Here is an 18,230-nt window from a genome sequence, read left to right on the forward strand (position 1 = left end):
CGAGGTGGAGCAAGTCACCTTGGCGCTCGGGGCCGGAACGGACAAAGATGGGACCCTGCTGCTGGAGGGCGGCGGCCGTGACGAGGGGCCGCGGAGGACCCCGCAGGGCATCGGGCTCCTGGCCAAGACCCCCCTGAGCCGCCCCGTGAAGAGGAACAACGCCAAGTACCGGCGCATCCAAACTTTGATCTACGACGCCCTGGAGAGACCGCGGGGCTGGGCGCTGCTCTACCACGCGCTCGTGTGAGTACCTGGCGTTCGGGGCGCCTCTGGGCGGCGGCGCAGGTTTGGGGTTCGGGGTGGAGGCCTGAGATGAGGACCGGGTGCTTGGCATGGCATTGGAGACCAGCCTGCCCCCAGTGCGCGTGTCTCTGCCGGTTTGGTCTGTGTGTCCATTAACCGCTCTCTGGGGGTCGGACCCCAAGGCTTAAAAAAGGTCCAAGCGTGGTCCCTCAGACCATTTGGAGGTTGGATTGGCGTGTTTGTCTGCGCATTGATGACACCTTCTCCGGAGGCTGGTATCCAAGCCGGAAAGAATTATGTGATTTTTCCAGCGAATGTGGAGGTTGAGCAGGATAAAGCGGCTCCTCCCTTGTCCGCTGTGTTGCTTGGGGCGGGTCCTTTCTCTTGGGATCGCTACTGAGTTTGGAGGATGCATCCTGGAGTTGGGATGGGAGTTGCCCACAGTGGTGTGTGTGTGTGTGTGTGTGTGTGTGTGGCATGTACTCCCCTTCTTAGGGCTGCATCCTGGTCTAGAAAAGGTCCTGGCGTTGCTGTAACTGGGGACTTGGACTGTCAAAGTGCGTGTCTTTGAGTTCTTTTTAGGGAGGTTAATGAGAGAGAGTGTGTGTCAGGCTCGATGCCTAGACTGAGAGGCTGGGGCTTACCAGTGCCAGAGGGGGAGTGCCCTGAGGCTTATTTTGGCTGAGACATCTCCATGACTTGGTGCTGAGCTCCCCTCTGCCTCCACTGCTGCCCGTTCTCCTGCTTTGGCTGGGCAGGAACACGGTGGAGGTGTGTGTGGAGGGGCCTGGGCTGGAGGTGTGCCCCTGGGCGCCCTTCCCCCAGGAAAAGTCTCCCTGCAGTCAGGAGGTAAATGCCTGTGCACCCCACACCCTGGATAGAAAATCCTCCTGTGTTTGGGGAGAGGGAGAGATGGCTTCTCCCCCAGGAGGGAAGATCAGGGCTGTAGGCTGACACCTCTGAGCTGGCAGGGCACGTCCCCCCTTGCCTCCCCTTGCCTCCTGTCTGTGGCTTAGTCATCCTGATGGCTGCTTCTTTCGAGGCCGTACCTTACTGGGGTTTGGGTGGAGAACTGGCCATGACCTTGACCCCTTATAAGTGTTTGGCTTTGGATATTCGTCTCTGCCCTCCTCCATGATTGATGGGGCCCCAAGGGAGTTCAGAAAGCCTTTGAGTTACACTACCTGCCAATCTTCCTGGGTTGGAATGCTTTCCCAGATTTGGCCACCAGGTGGGGTTGTTGGCACAGAACCTCTGAGTTGGCAACAGGTTTCTTTAGAGAGATTACTGAAGCCTGGAGAGGTGGCCTCCCTGGAAACTGAGGTACCAGCAGGAGGGAGGGGGCATCCAGCCAGGAGCATGGGTTTAGGGTGGCCTAGCCTTTGGTGTCCTCATATATTGGCAGGTATAAATGGTGGAGAGAAGAGTTAGTAGTTATTGCTTTTCCATTTGCTTTCTTCAGGTGGTAAAAAGGGATTAAAAATGCATTCATCTCACTGTCTCTAGCACTGGATTTAGTGACATTGAACTGCAGTTAATACTGGAATATGCGATAATAAAAAGGCACGAGTTATTTGAGTGCACACAAACACACAGACTCACATGTTCTTTTGCACATAAATGGGGTTCAGTACTTATTAGCTGACTTCCAAACCTGGGGGGGGGTCCCCCCTGGAGCTTGTGGGCTTAGTCTTTCTTCTCCCACCTTTGCCAGCCACACCCCAGGCCTGCCTTGCCCAGTCTGGGGAAGGGGCAGCTGAGGCCTGTGATTGCCAGAGTCTCGATGATCCTTCCCTAGAATTACCCATCACCCAGAAGCAGGTATGAGAATGCCAACGCCTGTAGCCTCAGTTTCCCAGATGGTTCCAGGAAAACATGAGACGGTGGGAGAGGGAAGAGTTGGATACCTAGTGATGCAGCCAGGTACTTCTAAATGATCACCATGGACCTGTGAGGTGGGACTTACCTACATTTTGTAGATGAGAATATGAAAACTTCCAGGGAGAAAACCACCTGTCCAAGATCCCACAGCTGATGGTGCCTGAGCTCACGTCTGAATGCAGTGGGTCAGGGCTGTTTCTGAGCCCGGAATCCCGTTCTGACCCTCTGCCAACAATGACAGGACGCTTAGTATTTTCACTGGGTGTCCCTGGGTGCCCCTGCCCCATTGGTAACACAGGACTCTTACCTCCCTGTAGTGCCTCTGACCCCTTCCCAGCTCCCAGTTGGCAAATGACTAGAAATGGACTTTGGAATGAAAACAGGGGCTGCTCAGAATTAGGGAACGTGGGCTGGGCTGGGGGTGGGAATGTGGATTCAGGTTCATTTGGATGGTGCAGGAAAGCCGTGTGGGGCTGGGTTCAGAGGATGTCGCAGGTTAAGTAGTGAGTGGGTGACTTGTACATCCTCCTCCAGCTTAGGAGGAAGTCCAGTCAGTTGAACAAAATTGAACCTTTCATTGATGATTCAGGATTTTGCAAGACACTGAAACCATCCATGGATGCTTCGAACCATCCATTATCCTGTCTGGGCTGTGGCTAATGGTGTGAGGGGGCCAGGAAATTGGGCTGACTCTGGGCTCGTCTAGTGCATGGTTTGTTTTTTGTTTGTTTGTTTTTAAATGAACCAGACTCATGAGATGCGATTTTCTTCCCTCTATTACAGTGGTTCTCAACCTTCCTAATGCCGCGACCCTTTCATACAGTTCCTCATGTTGTGGGGACCCCCAACCATAAAATTATTTTCGTTGCTACTTCATAACTGTAATTTTGCTACTGTTATGAATTGTAAATATCTGATATGCAGGATGTATTTTCATTGTTACAAATTGAACATAATTAAAGCATAGTGATTAATCACAAAAACAGTATGTGTTTTCCGATGGTCTTAGGTGACCCCTGTGAAAGGGTCGTTCAACTCCCAAAGGGGTCTCGACCCACAGGTTGAGAACCGCTGCTCTATTGTAAAGGTAGAATACAGCAAATGTGGACACCAAAGACCCCACCCCTTTGCCTTAAATGCCCCTCCCCCCTTGTTCCTGGCTGCTCACTTGGCCCAGCTCTGGGGGAACCTCTGGGAGAAGTTTTTCCCTGACCCTGCAGACTGAGCTGGAATGCACCCCCCCCCCCCACCGCCTTTCGGCAGCATCCCCAGCCCTAGAATTTTGCTCGATGCATTGGATCCATCTGCCTGTTCGTCTCCCCATTGAACTGAGAGCTGCTTGGGAGCAGGGGCTGTGTGTTCCTTAATATCCTCAGTCCCAGCAGGCTGCGGGCCCCTGGTGGTTACTCAGCAAGCCTTTCCTGGATGGATGAGTGCAAGAACCCTCTCAGGTTTGCTAAGACTCCATTCTGTACAGCATTCCTATTAGAACAACAACGACGACGACGACGATACTAGGTAGCCAAGGTCAGCACGTAGGATTTTACTGATAAGAATGGTTCTCAGAGGTCTTACAATGGAGGCTGGGGAGGGGAAAAAGGAGGGAGACCATGCCCTGAGCCCAGGAAGGCTGGTCTCTTCTCTGCTTTGTTAGTCTTACGGCTGAAAGGGATTATGGCGCTGTGGAAAGGTGTTGGGCTTGGAGTTCCCATCTGGCCTTGGCCTTAAGTCTGTGCTTTGCATGAGCCATGGTGGGGATGACCTGTCGTTGGGGAGGATAACGCTGCCCTAACACAGGGTGGTTTTTAGACCTAAAGACGATGGTGTGTATGAATGGAATTGACCCAGCATCAGCCACCCAGTGTTCATTAGTTGATTTCCAATAGGGGTCTCTGTCGCCGTAGTCGTGCGCACTGACCACTGTGCTGCCAGCCATTGTCTCGGGACTCCCCTTCCTGGCCTGTTTGGCATTGTTGCTGGGTTGGCATTGCACAAGCACTCATGCCCTGACCACCTCTCCATGGCCTGCTGGGTGTGACCGGTCACTCACCTCTCCACAGACCAAGGGGGAAGCAGTCACAAAGACTACCCACTGGTTGCCTTTTCATTGTGCTACAACCATAGGTTTGACAAGGGGTTACTATCCAAAATACATAGGGAGCTCATACAGCTCAATAGTAAGAAAGCAAATAAGCTGATGAAACCAAAGGGCAAAGGACCCAAATAGACATTTTTTCAAGAAGATATACAAATGGTCTACAGGTAGATGAAAAGGTGCTCCAGCTCACTAATCACCAGGGAAATGCAAATTACAATCACAGTGAGGTATCACCTCACACCTGTTAGAATGGCTGTCATCAAAGAGGTAAGAGTTAAGTGTTGGCAAAGATGGAGAGAAAAGGGAGCCCAGTGCAAGGTATACAACATAGTCCTGAGACATTTATGTAACTTGCCCTGTCAGAAGGGCTTATCTTTAATAAATCAATAAATGACAACTGCTGGTGCCGGTGTGGAGAAAAGGGAACCTGTTGATCAATATGCTGTTGATGGGAATGTAAATTGGTGCAGCCCTGTGGAGAGCAGTATGGAGGTTCCTCAAAAAATTAAAAATAGAATCTACCATATGACCCAGCTACTCACTTCTGGGTAGTTATCTGAAGAAATCCAAAGCACTAATTCAAAAAGATATATGCACCTCTGTGTTCATTGCAGTGTTGTTTACTGCCCGATAAACGATCGGATACAGAAGATGTGGTATATATGCACAGTGAACACGCTTGCTTAGATTCATGGATTCCTATAGACCATGTCTCAGGTACCTTGGGCTTTGTCCAGGTAAGACAAACACACAGGAGAAAGGTGCATTCATTTCAAGGCCACACATGCCGAGTCAAGTGCAAGCCTTGTGCCAGGCCCTGAGCCACAACGCTGTCCCTGTGGAGAGAGACTTGAAACAACGGAATTGACATAGTCCAGCAAATGCAAGACTGAATGCGATGAGGAGCCGAGGCGAGCAGACAGGGGAGGGCACTGGGAAGCCGCCTGCATTGCGTCAGGAGAAGGATTTGGAGATGGCAAGACCGATGTTAGCACCAAGGCCTCTAGGTTTGCAGGTGTCACGATGCGAATCAGATCCCATCTACACTGTTGCCACGGAAGAGCTAGAGGAGGTTGCTCGGAATGTGTTCCCGAGAAAACAAATGGGGTCAGAACTCAGGACCAAGATGGTTTCTTGCGTGTAGTTTACGAACGAAGGAGAGTAAAGGCCCAGGCATGTGGCCTGTAGAGTGTGACATGTGCAGGCTCTGCATGGCTCCCTTCCCTGGGTTTCTGTCCCTGCTGCAGCCCTTGGGGCTCAGCTCTGTTTCCTCCCCTCCTTCCCATCCTTCAAGAGACACAACATCCTCTGGACCCTGTCAGTGTCAGAGTTGAGTTGGGGCATATAAATAATACCAACGTAACAATAATAACCACGGTTTTTACATGGTTTCATCGCTTATTATGTCCCCCCTTTGGGTAACATCACCAGGGTGCCTGCTCTGTATGTGTTAGCAACAATGGCTGTCACAGCGGGTGCCTTCTTACAGATCACACCAAGCCTGGTTCTCCCGAGCCAGTGTTGTATCTGCGGGCAGACAGCTGTGCACAGAGCTCCTTTGGCGTCGACCCCTCGATGCTCTGTCACCTTGTAGCAGCTTAAGTCCAGCTCTGCCTTGTGGCTGTCTTTTGAGGGGGACAGGATGACATATTATACCCCATGACTTGAAAATGCAGAGCGGGGGAATGGGGGCTGTGCTCATCCAGCCGTGGCTCTGTGCCTGTGGAAAAGCTCTCACACTATCGCTCAGTTCATCTCCCCACCCTGCCCCTCCTAAAATCCCAGCGTGGCTTTATCTCTCCCACATACACTGGTTATAGCGGCTTCTACGCCGAGCTGTGTCAGTCCAAACAATGAAACCTCAGGCCTCAGGAACCAGCAAGTCGAATCAGTCTTATCAGCAGATAGTTACTTAATGGCATTTTATGGGGTTTTGATGGATCTGGCACTGGGAGTCACTGGGCGGATTACAAAACCCAGAGGCCATGGGAGCTGGAAAGAACTCCAGAGGGGAGGAGACCGAGGCCCAGGGCCATAGGGTCAAAGGGGGGATGCAAATGCATGTGCTCTTCATCCAAGGCTGGTCCCTTCGGCCGGGCCAGCCTCCCCTGATGGTTCTCCACGGCTCTGTGCCAATGAACCCAGGGGTGCACCCACTTAGGATCTGGGTCCCATGACCAGAAAAAAGGAGTAAAGCCTGGTGTGGGCTCACCGGGCGTCCGTACACAAGCTCCAGTTAGCCTCTTGCCAAGGAGGGTTTCTCCTGCTGAAGTGCCCAGTGCCCAGATCCCATTTTCTCTCTCTCTCTTTTTAAAAAATGTATTTTTATTGATATCAGAGAGGAAGGGAGAGGCAGAGAGAGATAGGAACATCAGTGATGAGAGAGAATAGGCTGCCTTCTGTACGCCCCCTACTGGGAATCAAGCCCACAATCTGAAATTGTACCCTTGACCTGAATCAAACCCGGACCCTTTAGTCCACAGGCCGGCTAGGGCCAGATCCCCTTTTCTCCATCCCCTACCCCTATCCAGGCCTCCACGAAGAGTCCTGTAAACTAATCTCCAATCTCTACCAAGCTCAACACTGAGTCGAGACATTCACAACCTTCATAATAGTGATAACAGGTGTCTGTAGCCATTTGGGTTGTTCATAATGTCACCTGTGGGGCAGCATCATCATCTGTTCCATTTGTGGAAACCTGATTTATTTTCATTAATAACAGTCACTGACATGTATGGAGTCATTTCCCTGGGCCATGTTGGGCTACGTGCTCTAGAAGGTTCTCCTAAGGGGGTGTGGTGACTTGAGGTTCACCAGTGTTTCTGTGCTTTCTTGGTGGTTCTTAAGTAAAGGGAGTCTCCTGGCCTAAGGCTCATGGTAATTCGGTGGTATTTTCTCCCCTCATTAATTTTTTTCATTTAGGATAGTCATTCAGGAAAAAAAAAATCCAAATTAAAAGTCTTTGTAAATAGGTCGGTTTGGTGCCTGGCATCTTACAATAGCTCATCCTTTTGAGCTCTTTTGGGTGCCAGGATTGGAGCATTCTTAAAAGCAACCCTGAAACTTGGCCACTGTCTGCGTTATCCTGTGGGGTAAGGCGCTGTGTTCTGATTTGAGGTTGAAGTGTGTTAGGCGTATTAGTCATTCTCACCAAATAAAACAGGAGAGTTCTTTGAAGTGAGCATGGAGGACTTCTGTTCTGCCAACACTCTCATCCGGACTGGCTTTGTGATACTTTTCAAAGAATGAAGCAGCGTACTAATTTATAACGTGAGATACATTAGCATTTTCAAAACAACACTCCAATAGACGTTCCAGCTGCTCTCACAGATTTGGTTGAGAAGATGGCAGAATCTCGGTTGTGAGGTGTGGGGCCCTGCCTTCGCCCTTTGCCTGGCTTCCGGTTTCCTGGGGAAGTAATTCACCTTCAGGATTCTGGAACATAAAAGGGGACCGTTGAGATTTCTTCTCAAATTCCTCTTTTGTGCCATGATTTTTAAAAAATATATTTTTATTGATTTCAGAGAGGAAGGGAGAGGGAGAGAGAGAAACATCAGTGATGAGAGAAAATCATTGATTGGCTGCCTCCTGCACCCCCCACACTGGGGATGGAGCCTGCAACCCAGGCCTGTGCCTTGACTGGGAATTGAACCATGATCTCCTGGTTCATAGGTCGACGCTCAACCACCGAGCTATGCTGGCTGGGCTGTGCCATGATTTTAACACCTTATTTGGCTGGGAAGAAATCTCACAGGAATATCTTTTTATTTTTTTTTTAGGTTTACTATAATTGCCTCCAAATATCTGTGGATCAAACTCAGGTGTGGTCATTCGGCAGACAGGGATTCCAGGCCTAGCTGATGCCGGGCCTTGGGCTAGGAATAGGGGACCCAGCCATGGCTAAGTCAGTGCCCACCCTTGAGGGGCTCCCGGTCGAATGGGTAAGTGAGTAATTGCGTAGTGGTGTGAAGCTCACTCTAACATACCTACCGCAGATCCTCAGATGGCATCCTTTCCTTATAATGTTGAGGAGATGCCCTTGGAACTTAGCTCTTGTCCGTAGCAATGAGCCTGTGGTAAAATTGGTTTCATTATACGCTGTTTCACCGAAGTGCCAAGAGCCTTTTGAGGACGTTGAGTGAGGACTTAATGTGTCCACGGAGTCTACTCGGGGCTCAGGTAGAGTTGCCAGCACCATTGAAGTCAGTCAGGGAAGATGCCCATCGGAAGAAGTAGATTTCAGGGTCAAAGACCATTCTTCCTTCATTTTGTAATTTACAACCGTGACCATGGCTGTGTCACTGAGAACTCGAAGGTCTGCTTTATTCCTGCTCTAACGGAACAGGGCTGGACTCCATGGAAGGGAACGCGGGATCATAAAACCCAGAGCTGGGTGAACCCTGAGCTGTTTAACGAGGCTGAAGACTTGCTTCGGGCTGTCCCTTCCGTGAGTGCAAATCTTCACTCTGTAGTCCAGAGCCTCGTGTGACACCGGGCACAACAGCCAGACAGAACGGGGTTCTAGTAAAGGAGAAAGATGGAACAATGGTTTCTGGGTAGATACCCATCGCGTCAGCTGTTCTAGTAAAGGAGAAAGCATGGCTGCCAGGCCCGGGCCTCTGCACAGTGGGCTGAGCCGTGTGCTCGCTGCCTTTCCCACCCAGAGTGGTGGAGGGTATGAGACCGGGTTGGGAAGCCCTGGGCTCCGATGGGCCTTGCCCTTTGCGATGTTCTGAGCCGCCTGCTGAGCCAGAAAGAAATGACGGCGTTCTCTACTATGTGATAGACGCACTGCAGTGAAGTCCAGTGGGTGGTTGGAGGTGTGGGGTGGATTCAGGTGACCTTGGGAGACTTCCCACTGTGTGGCCCGCTCCTTACTCACTGGGCACCTGGAGCAAGATCATTGGACGGGAGGAGTCCTGATGGAACACATGGGCGCTGGGCCAGGAGGCAGGATAGCGGGGCTCTTACTTGGGCTCTTCGACGTCGCGTATGGAGGGTTCACCATGAAGTAAGTGCAGAAGGATGGGTTAGACAGGGCTCCTGTCTTCAAATACCCTGCCGTCCAGACAGGAGGCAGAAATGCCGTGACCACACAGGGAGGCAGGTGGCCTCGTAGTCATGATGTGGGCTCCGCCATCAGACATGGGAGCAAATCCCTGTTTTCTTACCTGTGTGACCCTCAGTAAGTTGCTTAACCTTCCTGAGCCTCAAATTCTTCATCGGTAAGATGGGATAATATGACCTGCCCCTCCGACCACTGTGACTGCAGGATGGCATAATGGCTGTATAGCAGCGGCCCCATACAATTGATGACAGTGGTAACCAATGACTCTCATGCCAAGGCAGATTGGCACACAGACCTAGGCCCAAGTACAGACAGACCTACCTCCGAACCAACCGACAGTTGTTCTGAGATCGGATCATGGCAGGCATCCTGTAGGAGGCAGCCTTTGACTTGGGCACAGAAGGCTATAGTGGTGTCAGGGTCTGGGTTAGGGCTGAAGGCAGAAGGAGTAGCTTTGGCAAAGCCTTGGAAGTGAGAAATGCAGCAGGTGAGTCAGGTGCAATCGCTCCCAGTGGCTGAAGCTGGAGGCTCTTTGGGTGGGGGTGGGGGTAGCCAGGTGGTGAGAAGATGAAATAGGAAGTGTAGTTGGAGGGGTCAGACCTTTTTAAACTATGGAATTGCTGTGCAGCCTTGAACAAGAAACCTCCATGTCTCTGTCCTTTCCTTCTTTCCCGAAAAATCAGGAAGTTGTATCAATTAGCCTGTGGTAAAATTGATACTTTATAGGGTTTCTCAGCGAAGAAGCTATTTGCATTGGGGAAGAAGCTATTTGCATTGGGGATGTGACCGTTCCTCACTGGGCAGGAACATTACACATTTTGCGGGATTTTCGGCATCCTGCGGCCCGCCTACAGGCTGCCACAGAGCCAGTGGTGTGTGGTGAACCAGTTGACTCCCAGGCCTTTCCAAAGGCTCTGAGGGGATGGCCATAGCCTGGCCTGAGAGCCACCTGATGTGCCCGCCTCAGGTTCCCAGCGGCGGCGATGCGTGAAGTACAGATACCGGTGTGGGGGCTGGGGGCAGGGTGAGACTTGCAGGGTTAGCCTCACTGGCTTTTGAGCTGAACGTTTGGCTCAGGTCAAAAACCCATAGACATCCTTTCAAAAGGCGGGGAAAATGAACCTTACCTAGAGCAAACCACACACAGCACACACACACAGACACACCCTCCATCCCTAAGCCCCACTGTTTGGAACATTAATTAGTGTCACTGCATGAGACAAATTAAGCTGGGGACCTTGGTGCTCCATCTGGAAAAAAAATAGCGCTGCAAAATGCTGACGTCGGAGGCGGCAGAGCAGGGCACGCGTTCCTGGGATCTCACCAACACACAGACCCTCTGGGCTGTGGAGCCCGCGCCCTTCGGCTGGATGGGGGTTGCTTTGTAGATGAAAAGATGGCTTGTTTCAGATGAGAAAGGCATGTTGGAGCGGGGACTCAAGTGGCCTGCAGGTGTCTGAATCGCAATGTGTGACCTAAAGCCAGCTCCATGTCTCTGGACCTCTGTTTCCCCATCTATAAAATGGGGAAATTCATAGTACCTACCTCAAGTGTAGACATGAGGCCATGGAGGCTCAACGAGGTTGGGTGACTTGCCCAGAGGCACACAGCTGCTTGGAGACCTGGATGGGCCTGAGTCCAAGCCATTGCTTCCCCTCCCAGTCTGTTCCCGGGCCCTTCTCCCTGCGCTGCAGCTGGCCTGGCGCCCCGATTCATCCTGCAGGAAGCTCTGCCTTGGCAGGTTCCCATGAGTATCCCAACCAGATCGTGGCTGCGTCACGGGCAGGAGCCGTGCGTGATATGTTTTCTGTTCACCGACAGTGCCAGGCATGATGCTGGGCACGGAGTCCGTGTTTAACACACACTGACTAATCCCGTTGGCCTTGCAGCCTCCAAGCCCAGTTCCAAACAAAACCCACATCTGAACTCGGGCATCGAAAGCTGCTGTTGGAATGCTGAGCGCACTGACTTTGTGGGGACTTGGTGGCCCTGTGAAGGGTCTGTGCCCTGGTGCCCTTTTCTCACAGCCACCCCGGCCAGGTCGCAGAAATGAGCCAGCCTGTTGTGTGTGGACTCGGTCCAGCTTTTAAGCTGGTGGTTGTCTGCACTCGGAGATGACAATAGACAGTTTGATAGGAATTGACCTGTTGCAATCCAGCTTTCTGGAAGGTAGGGAGTTTGGGGTGGAGGGGGACCAGGAAGGAGCTTGCCAGCCTCAGCCAGGGGTCTGGGGGGCTCCGTCAGCCTCCAAGGGGTCTCTCAGGTTGAGCCCCAGGCTGTGTTGTGAGAAGAGCAGAGGATACAAAGATCGATGTTTCATGGTCTCTGGCCTCAAGGAGCCCCATCTACTGGTTCCGGGCAGCCCAGCATCTCTGCCCTCATCCCCTGCAATATCTCCTCCAGCTTCCACGCTGCTCACCTCCATCCATTCTCCACCCGAAGGCAGGGTTGTCCTTTTTTCGGGTGAATTTGATCATGTTCCCACAGCTCCAAGCCCCTCAGTGGCTGCCTGTTAATTTTGGCACAAACCCCTCTCTTCTTGCCAAGACTCACAGGCCCAGTGGGATTGACCCTAGCCCCCAACACCTCCACCAGGCAGTCCCCAGTCCCAGCTCACCGCAGCCTGCTCCGGGCACACGGGGCCCTACCTCCCCGTGGGAAGGGCCTTGACTCTTATCATTTTCTCTGCCTGGAAGACTGTCCCTTGATGTGTATAAAATGGCTTTTTTAGTTTCTCTTGGGGCCTCCGCGATCAACCACTTTCAAGTTAGTCTTCACCATTTTTATATCCTTCAAAACACCCTGTCAGAGCTGTCGTGACCTAAGCTCTAAGTTACGTGCTTGCTTATTTGTTTGTTTCTCTGCACTATATTGTGTGCACTTAATGTCAGCTTGGGGTCTGCCCACAGTCTGTGTTTGTTGACTGGCAGAGGGGCCCAGACTGTCTAGAGGAGGGTGAGTAGGACCCCCAGAGGGACAACCCGAAACTGCTGTCTTGTTCGATAGATGGAGTTGGAAGGAGGAAGTGAGGAGGCCTGTGAGCCCAAGTCCCGTGCTGTGGGTGGGGACTGCCTTTCTGTGATTTCGGGGGAGCATGCAAGGAGCAAGGGATAGAAGAACAGTAGGAGCACCTGCTGATGGGAACTCGGCACTAGTCAGGCTTGACTGCAAGGGGATGACTGTCTTGGAAGGAAGGGAGTGGACTCACCTTTGCTGGAAGGTGTCAGTGGTGGCGATGAACAGCACGGGGATGGAGTAGTAGACAGCCTTCCAAAGGAAGGGCATCTGGCACATGCTACAACATGCATCAACCTTGGGTGCATTATGCCAAGTGAAGTAAGCCAGACACAGAAGGAAAAATATTGTGGGATTCCACTTTTATGGGGGAATCAAGGAAGTCTCCCCAAAGAGCGAGTCTTGAGCCTGATTTTGAGGGATGAGAAGTTCTTCAGAAAGGCCCCCCACAAAGGGCATTACACAGGCTTTTTCCAGAAGGTTGAATTCCTTCCCTCTCTGGAAAGAACTTTCTAAGTCAACCCTTCTGTCCATCCTTTACACCCCTTTGTGACTCTGCTTTTCCTCTTTCTTCTCACCCCTTCCCTGTTCCTCGCCCATGAAGGGGCAGAGAGAAGAGAAAGGTGATTAGGTGTGGAGGATAGGTTGGGTGGTGAGACTGCTCTTGAAGGAGAAAGGTCCCGCCAGCTCCTTCTTCTTCTCCAACTCACAGCCTGTCACGTGCTTCTTGGGTCTTTGCTTGAGGGAGACGGTGCAAAGTCGGCCCCTCTGAGCCCCGTGGTCTTTAGAATTCACATCTCCTGTCCTGAAGCCTGTGGCCAGACCTTCTGAACATGACATGGATTGAATCATGAAGACATTTTCCTGGGAGGCAGGGTTGTCATAATTCAGTGCGAAGAGCATCGGGGTGGGTGTCTGGACCCTGGACAATGGCCCAGGTGTGAACTTGGGTGAGTCCTCTGCCCATGTGGGTCCTTAATTTTCCTACTTGAAGAACCTGAAGGCTTTGACCTATGATTCCAGCCCCACCCTTGCCTGACCGGTGGGAACTGGTGTTGACCGTTGATCTTTTGCTTCCCACATCAAGCCCCCATTTCTCTCTAAGGACTGGGGAGGGAGCCAGGAGAGGTGTCTTCTCCTGTGGGTGGTGTGGTTTCCCAGAAGGGAGTGGCACGATCAGATGCGTGTTTTGTAAGGATGGCTTTGCCGCTGGGTGGGGAAGGGATGGGGTTTGGGGGTACATGTTGGGGTCCAGCCCCAATAGGTCCAGGGGTTCCCCAAGGTGTGGACGGAGTCGGTGAAGAAGGAATGACATGGAGGCGATCATCATCACCACCTCATTTTATTGTCCTCTTACATCTGTATTTATACTATTTGATCTTAATCCTATCCATTCTATTCCAAAGGTTAGGGCGTTTCTTATCTCCATTCCAAGGTTACTCTATTGTTCTATTTAAGCTACAAGGAAGTAACTGAAGGAGGTTATTCTAAGTAAAGATTATGTAGTTTAAGCGTGATTGTTCATAGTTAAAATGATTAACTCCCCGCCTGGCCCTTAGTTAAGGGGTTTTACTGATAAAAATCCTCACCTGGGCAAACAGCCTTTCTCGGAGAGGTGACCTTGGTTAAAACACATAGCGCTTCAGAAGGGGAGCAAACATATTAAGAACAGTATGCCATATACGCCAGGTCCCTTGAAACATAAGCTGTGCAGATGTTTCTTCTCTGCAGCGACTGCGTCAAGCAGCAAGGATAGACCGGCTCCCAGCAGGTACATGTGATGGTCAGCTGTTGGCTACAGTTCAGAATGGGGCCACTTGTTGAGCTCACATAGTTCTCCGACTCATCAAATCTCTGCCGCAGCTCTGCTCAGCTGCATTGCGTTATCCCCACGTTGTAGTTGAGGGATCATGCTCAGAGAGGGCCATTGTCTTGCTCAAGGTCACATAGCCCGATGCAGCCAGGACCAGCCAGCCCCAAAGCCCTGGGTTTCTTCGTTGTACCAGAGGCAACACACTTCCCTCTCCCACCAGTGAGGCCCTTTTTCTCCCACACCCTCTCTGCAGGCTCCAGGAGCCTCAGGGCCAGGCTTGACATGTGTGTTCGGGAGGACTTCCTTCCTGCTCCCAATAAATGTCAAACAGAATGTTGAAAGTGACTCAGCACAACATAGAGTCTGAGGGGAGAGAGCTGTGTAGAAACATTTGCGGATGGATTAAAAATCTGAGTCCACCAGCCTATGCCAGCAGCTTGGAAGTTTGGGAGATATTTTTAGACCACGAAATCCAAATGGCACAGACCGTGGGTTGGAAAGATGGAAATTCGAAGATTCGTGAGCTAGCTGTGACCAGAGGTGGCTTTGCTGAGTTTCTTTTTAGCTATAAAATAGCATTGCATAGGCAGAATCCCCTGGGTGCACACTCTTCCTCTCTCTTTTTAAAAATATTTCTCCTTCCACATCAGGAGGCCCAGGGCTCAGCAACCTGCTCTTGGAGAGATCTACATGCTCTTGGCTTTGAAGCCTCTTGACACCCTTGGAGGCCAGTGGAGGCAGCCCCCCTGGACCAGCTGAGGATGCCAGGGAGCTTGGTTCTGGGCCCCGAGGGAGATCAAGAGCAGGCCCCATGGAGGAGTGGGCTTTCCTTGGGGCCAAAAACCCCTGGCACTAGGGCTGGAGGACCGCCCAGACTTGAGCTGTCATCTCTCTTCTCTCTGTAGACTCTCCCCATGTGGTGGGGACCATGGTCACCCACAGCGTCTGAGCCCCGGAAACTCCCTCTGATTTCCTGTGTATCTCTGTTCCCTTTGGCTTATGTCCTCTGTCCCCAGAGAGGGACTGACCTTGCTTCCTTGGTTCTCAAGTTAGGGGCTCAGGGGCCCACAGCTGGGTGCCCCGTCCCAACCTGTGTCCATAGGGGCGAGGATCAGGAGAGAGAGAGAGAGAGAGAGAGAGAGACTGCAAATAGGGAGTAGAGTCATTTCCCCCAAAATGGGAGGAGTGCTTTTGAAAATCTTTGACAATAGCACCTGTCATGTATTGAGCATTTACATGTCACCAGGCACTTTCCCACGGGCTGCCCCTGGGTTAACTCCTCTAGTCCTCATGCCAGCTGCATGGAGTGGGGCAGATACGTGGGAACTCAGGATCTGATTACCCTGCGGGGTTGTGGGGATGACAAGAGACAGCGTTTACTTGTAAGTGGCTGAGAGCGTGTCCAGCGAGTCCCACATCCTCCCGGTTAGCTTCCATCCCTTCAAAAGGTTTTCAGTTATTTTTATTTCTGTCAGAGGGATATGCATGCCCCACATTGTGCCCGCAGGTTTAAAAGGAGAAGCCACAGCCCTGCCCGTCTGTGGCATCCCATGCTCTGCCAGTCTTTGCCATCTGAAGCTCCCCCCTCTCCCTCCAGGCAGTGCCCGTCTTTCTGTCTGTCCCCAGGCCTCCTGCAGCCCCTCTCCTCGCCTCTGAATCTCTGGATGAATCAACCCCAGGCATTTTTTATTGATTTCCTGTCCTATTTCTGCTCCTTATGGTTTCTGTTCTTTTAACATCTTCTCTCTTCACCACCACCCTGCTTCCTCTGTACCGCCAGCCTCAGTGATGCTGTGGTTCTCCCACAGCCTCTCTCCTTTCTTCCCTCTCACACCGGCGAGCACCCTGCGGTCCTTCCTCCCTCATTCAGAGGCACCTCCTCCCTGATCTTCTCTGCATTCTTTTCTGTTGTCTTACAATTTCTTGTCCACATCTCTTTCCCAGAAACTTTTAGCAAACTCCCTGCCCCTTTGGGGTATTTTCTTTATTGATTGATTGACTTTAGAGATGGGGGAAGCAGAGAGAAAGAGAGATTTGTTGTTCTACTTATTGATGCGTTCATTGGTTGATTCCTATATGTGCCCTGACTGGGGATCGACCCACAATCTTGGTGCATCGGGATGATGCTCTAACCAACTGAGCTACCCAGGCCGGGCTTTGGGCATCGTTACTATGAACCTTTCCTGCTCATTCTGCCTTGTATTAGAGTTATTTATAGCCATGTGGTCACTAGTTTTTCTTGCATACATCGCCTTATGAAGCTTTCAGAACACCTCACGGCATGGATTTTTGGGGTACACATTTTGTGGAGGAGAGAACAGAGCATCAGAAGGATTCCACCAGGGACTCAGTCACACAGGAGAGAGGGAGGGTCATGTGCATAAGCTTGGTCAGAGCCAGGGCCCATGGGACTCCCCTGCTTAACCCCAGCAGGTGCCTGCTCCTAGGGCGGCTCAGGACATGTTTGAATCGATTGGACAGAAAGTCACAGCCAACGTAATTAGATGCACTGGACATTTCTCTCTCTCATATTCTGATTTCCTGAGGCCATGCGTGTGCACAGACACATACACACATATACACACACTCTCCTACACAGCACACACATGACTCTGGCTCTCAATTCATCTCCTACATTTTTTTTAGCTTTCTATAAATCCTGATTTCTGTTGGGAGGGAGCCCACTTGTAACAAGCCATTGGTGGTTTTTGTCCTCCCGACACCCTGGGTAATTTATGGGCTGAGAGATAGAGAACTGGCCTCTTGCACTGTCAATATCGAATATACATCGGTTCCCTTACGAAATAGCTTCCACAGTTGCAGTAAATCCTCGGGAATCACCTGGCGTTAACTACAGGTTGGTGATGTGCCAGTAATTACACGTTCCCTGGGAATTCCTGCTGACATGTGGATGCGTGGCTTTCATGGTGCCCCAGGACCATAGAATTGTGGAGCTGGAAGAGGGCTCTGGGATGAAGAACCTGAGCCCAAAGTGGGCCAGGGGTTTGCCTAAGGACACACAGCTTACTACCGACAGAGGAGACCCAGATCTCTAGCTCTGTGGTCTTTCCTCCCTCATGCAGAGGCACCTCCTGGATCTCTTTGCCATCTTGAGCTCCCCTTCCCCTCCAGGCAGTGCCCGTCTTTCCAGTCAGGGTGCTCTGAGGTCACGCCAATGTATGGCCTGCTGCAGTGTGCCAAGCTCTTTCGCACAGCCCTTCCCAAATTGGGCATTAATTGGGCACTAATCTCATTGGCTACAGTTCAAGCTTTGCTTGACCGGGGCTGAAGGTTGACACAGTGATGCCTGTCGTCAGCTGTGTTTCACCTGCAATAGTTGTACTAACAATAATATCTCGCATTTATCCAATACCTTGTTGCCCGTAGCTTTCTTTAGAGCCTTACTGATTTTTAACTCTCTCCATTGATACAGCTCTATGATGCAGGTCTTACTATTTTACAAGTAAGGACCCCGAGGCACAGAAACGTGACATGACTTGTCCAAGTTCAATCCCAGACCCTTGGTCTGCAGAGTTCTTGCTCTCAGCCTGTGCACAGTGCAGTCTTTTCATTAGGAATCTATTCCTAAAGATCTGGAATGATATTCATAATACTGTTGTGTTCTGTGTGGACACTCTCTACCCTCATCATAGCACGAAGACATAGCCTGGCCAGCGTGGCTCAGTGGTTGAGCATCCACCTATGAACCAGGAGGTCAAGGCACATGCCCGAGCTGTGGGCTTGATCTCCAGTGTGGGGCATGCAGGAGGCAGCCAATCTATGATTCTCTCTCATTGATGTTTCTATCTCTCTCCCTGTCTCCCTTCCTTTCTTTTCTTTTTTTTTTAAAAAGACACATACTCAGAGTTCCCGGTGTGGAAACAGAGCTCGATGCTAGGAGTGGGTCGTGGTAGCTCGTGAGGGCAGGAGGGAATACACAGGAGACGAAGAGAAAGCACCAGAAGGGGCCTGGGCTAACTCCAGTGAGAAACACTGGCTCAGTGCTTTGCCCTCGCTTTCTCAGCTCTCACACCCCCGCTCCCTGGAAGCTGAGATTGATGGAGCGATAGTATCATCTCCGTGTTATAATCATATAATCAAAGCGGGGGATG

At 51.3% G+C, this 18,230-nt stretch overlaps 1 protein-coding gene across 1 annotated transcript in view; it reads left to right on the plus strand.

Annotated features, from left to right (window-relative positions):
• The window catches only part of KCNQ3 (potassium channel, voltage gated KQT-like subfamily Q, member 3), a 190,673-nt gene that overhangs the window by 22,324 nt on the left and 150,119 nt on the right, over positions 1-18,230 (plus strand). The window contains exon 2 of the mRNA XM_005872798.2: positions 5-243. Coding sequence (XP_005872860.1) covers positions 5-243 — 239 coding nt within the window. The remainder of the gene's footprint in view (positions 1-4; positions 244-18,230) is intronic.

The sequence above is a fragment of the Myotis brandtii genome, unplaced genomic scaffold, assembly GCF_000412655.1.
Source record: "Myotis brandtii unplaced genomic scaffold, ASM41265v1 scaffold390, whole genome shotgun sequence".
Taxonomy (NCBI): Eukaryota; Metazoa; Chordata; class Mammalia; order Chiroptera; family Vespertilionidae; genus Myotis; species Myotis brandtii.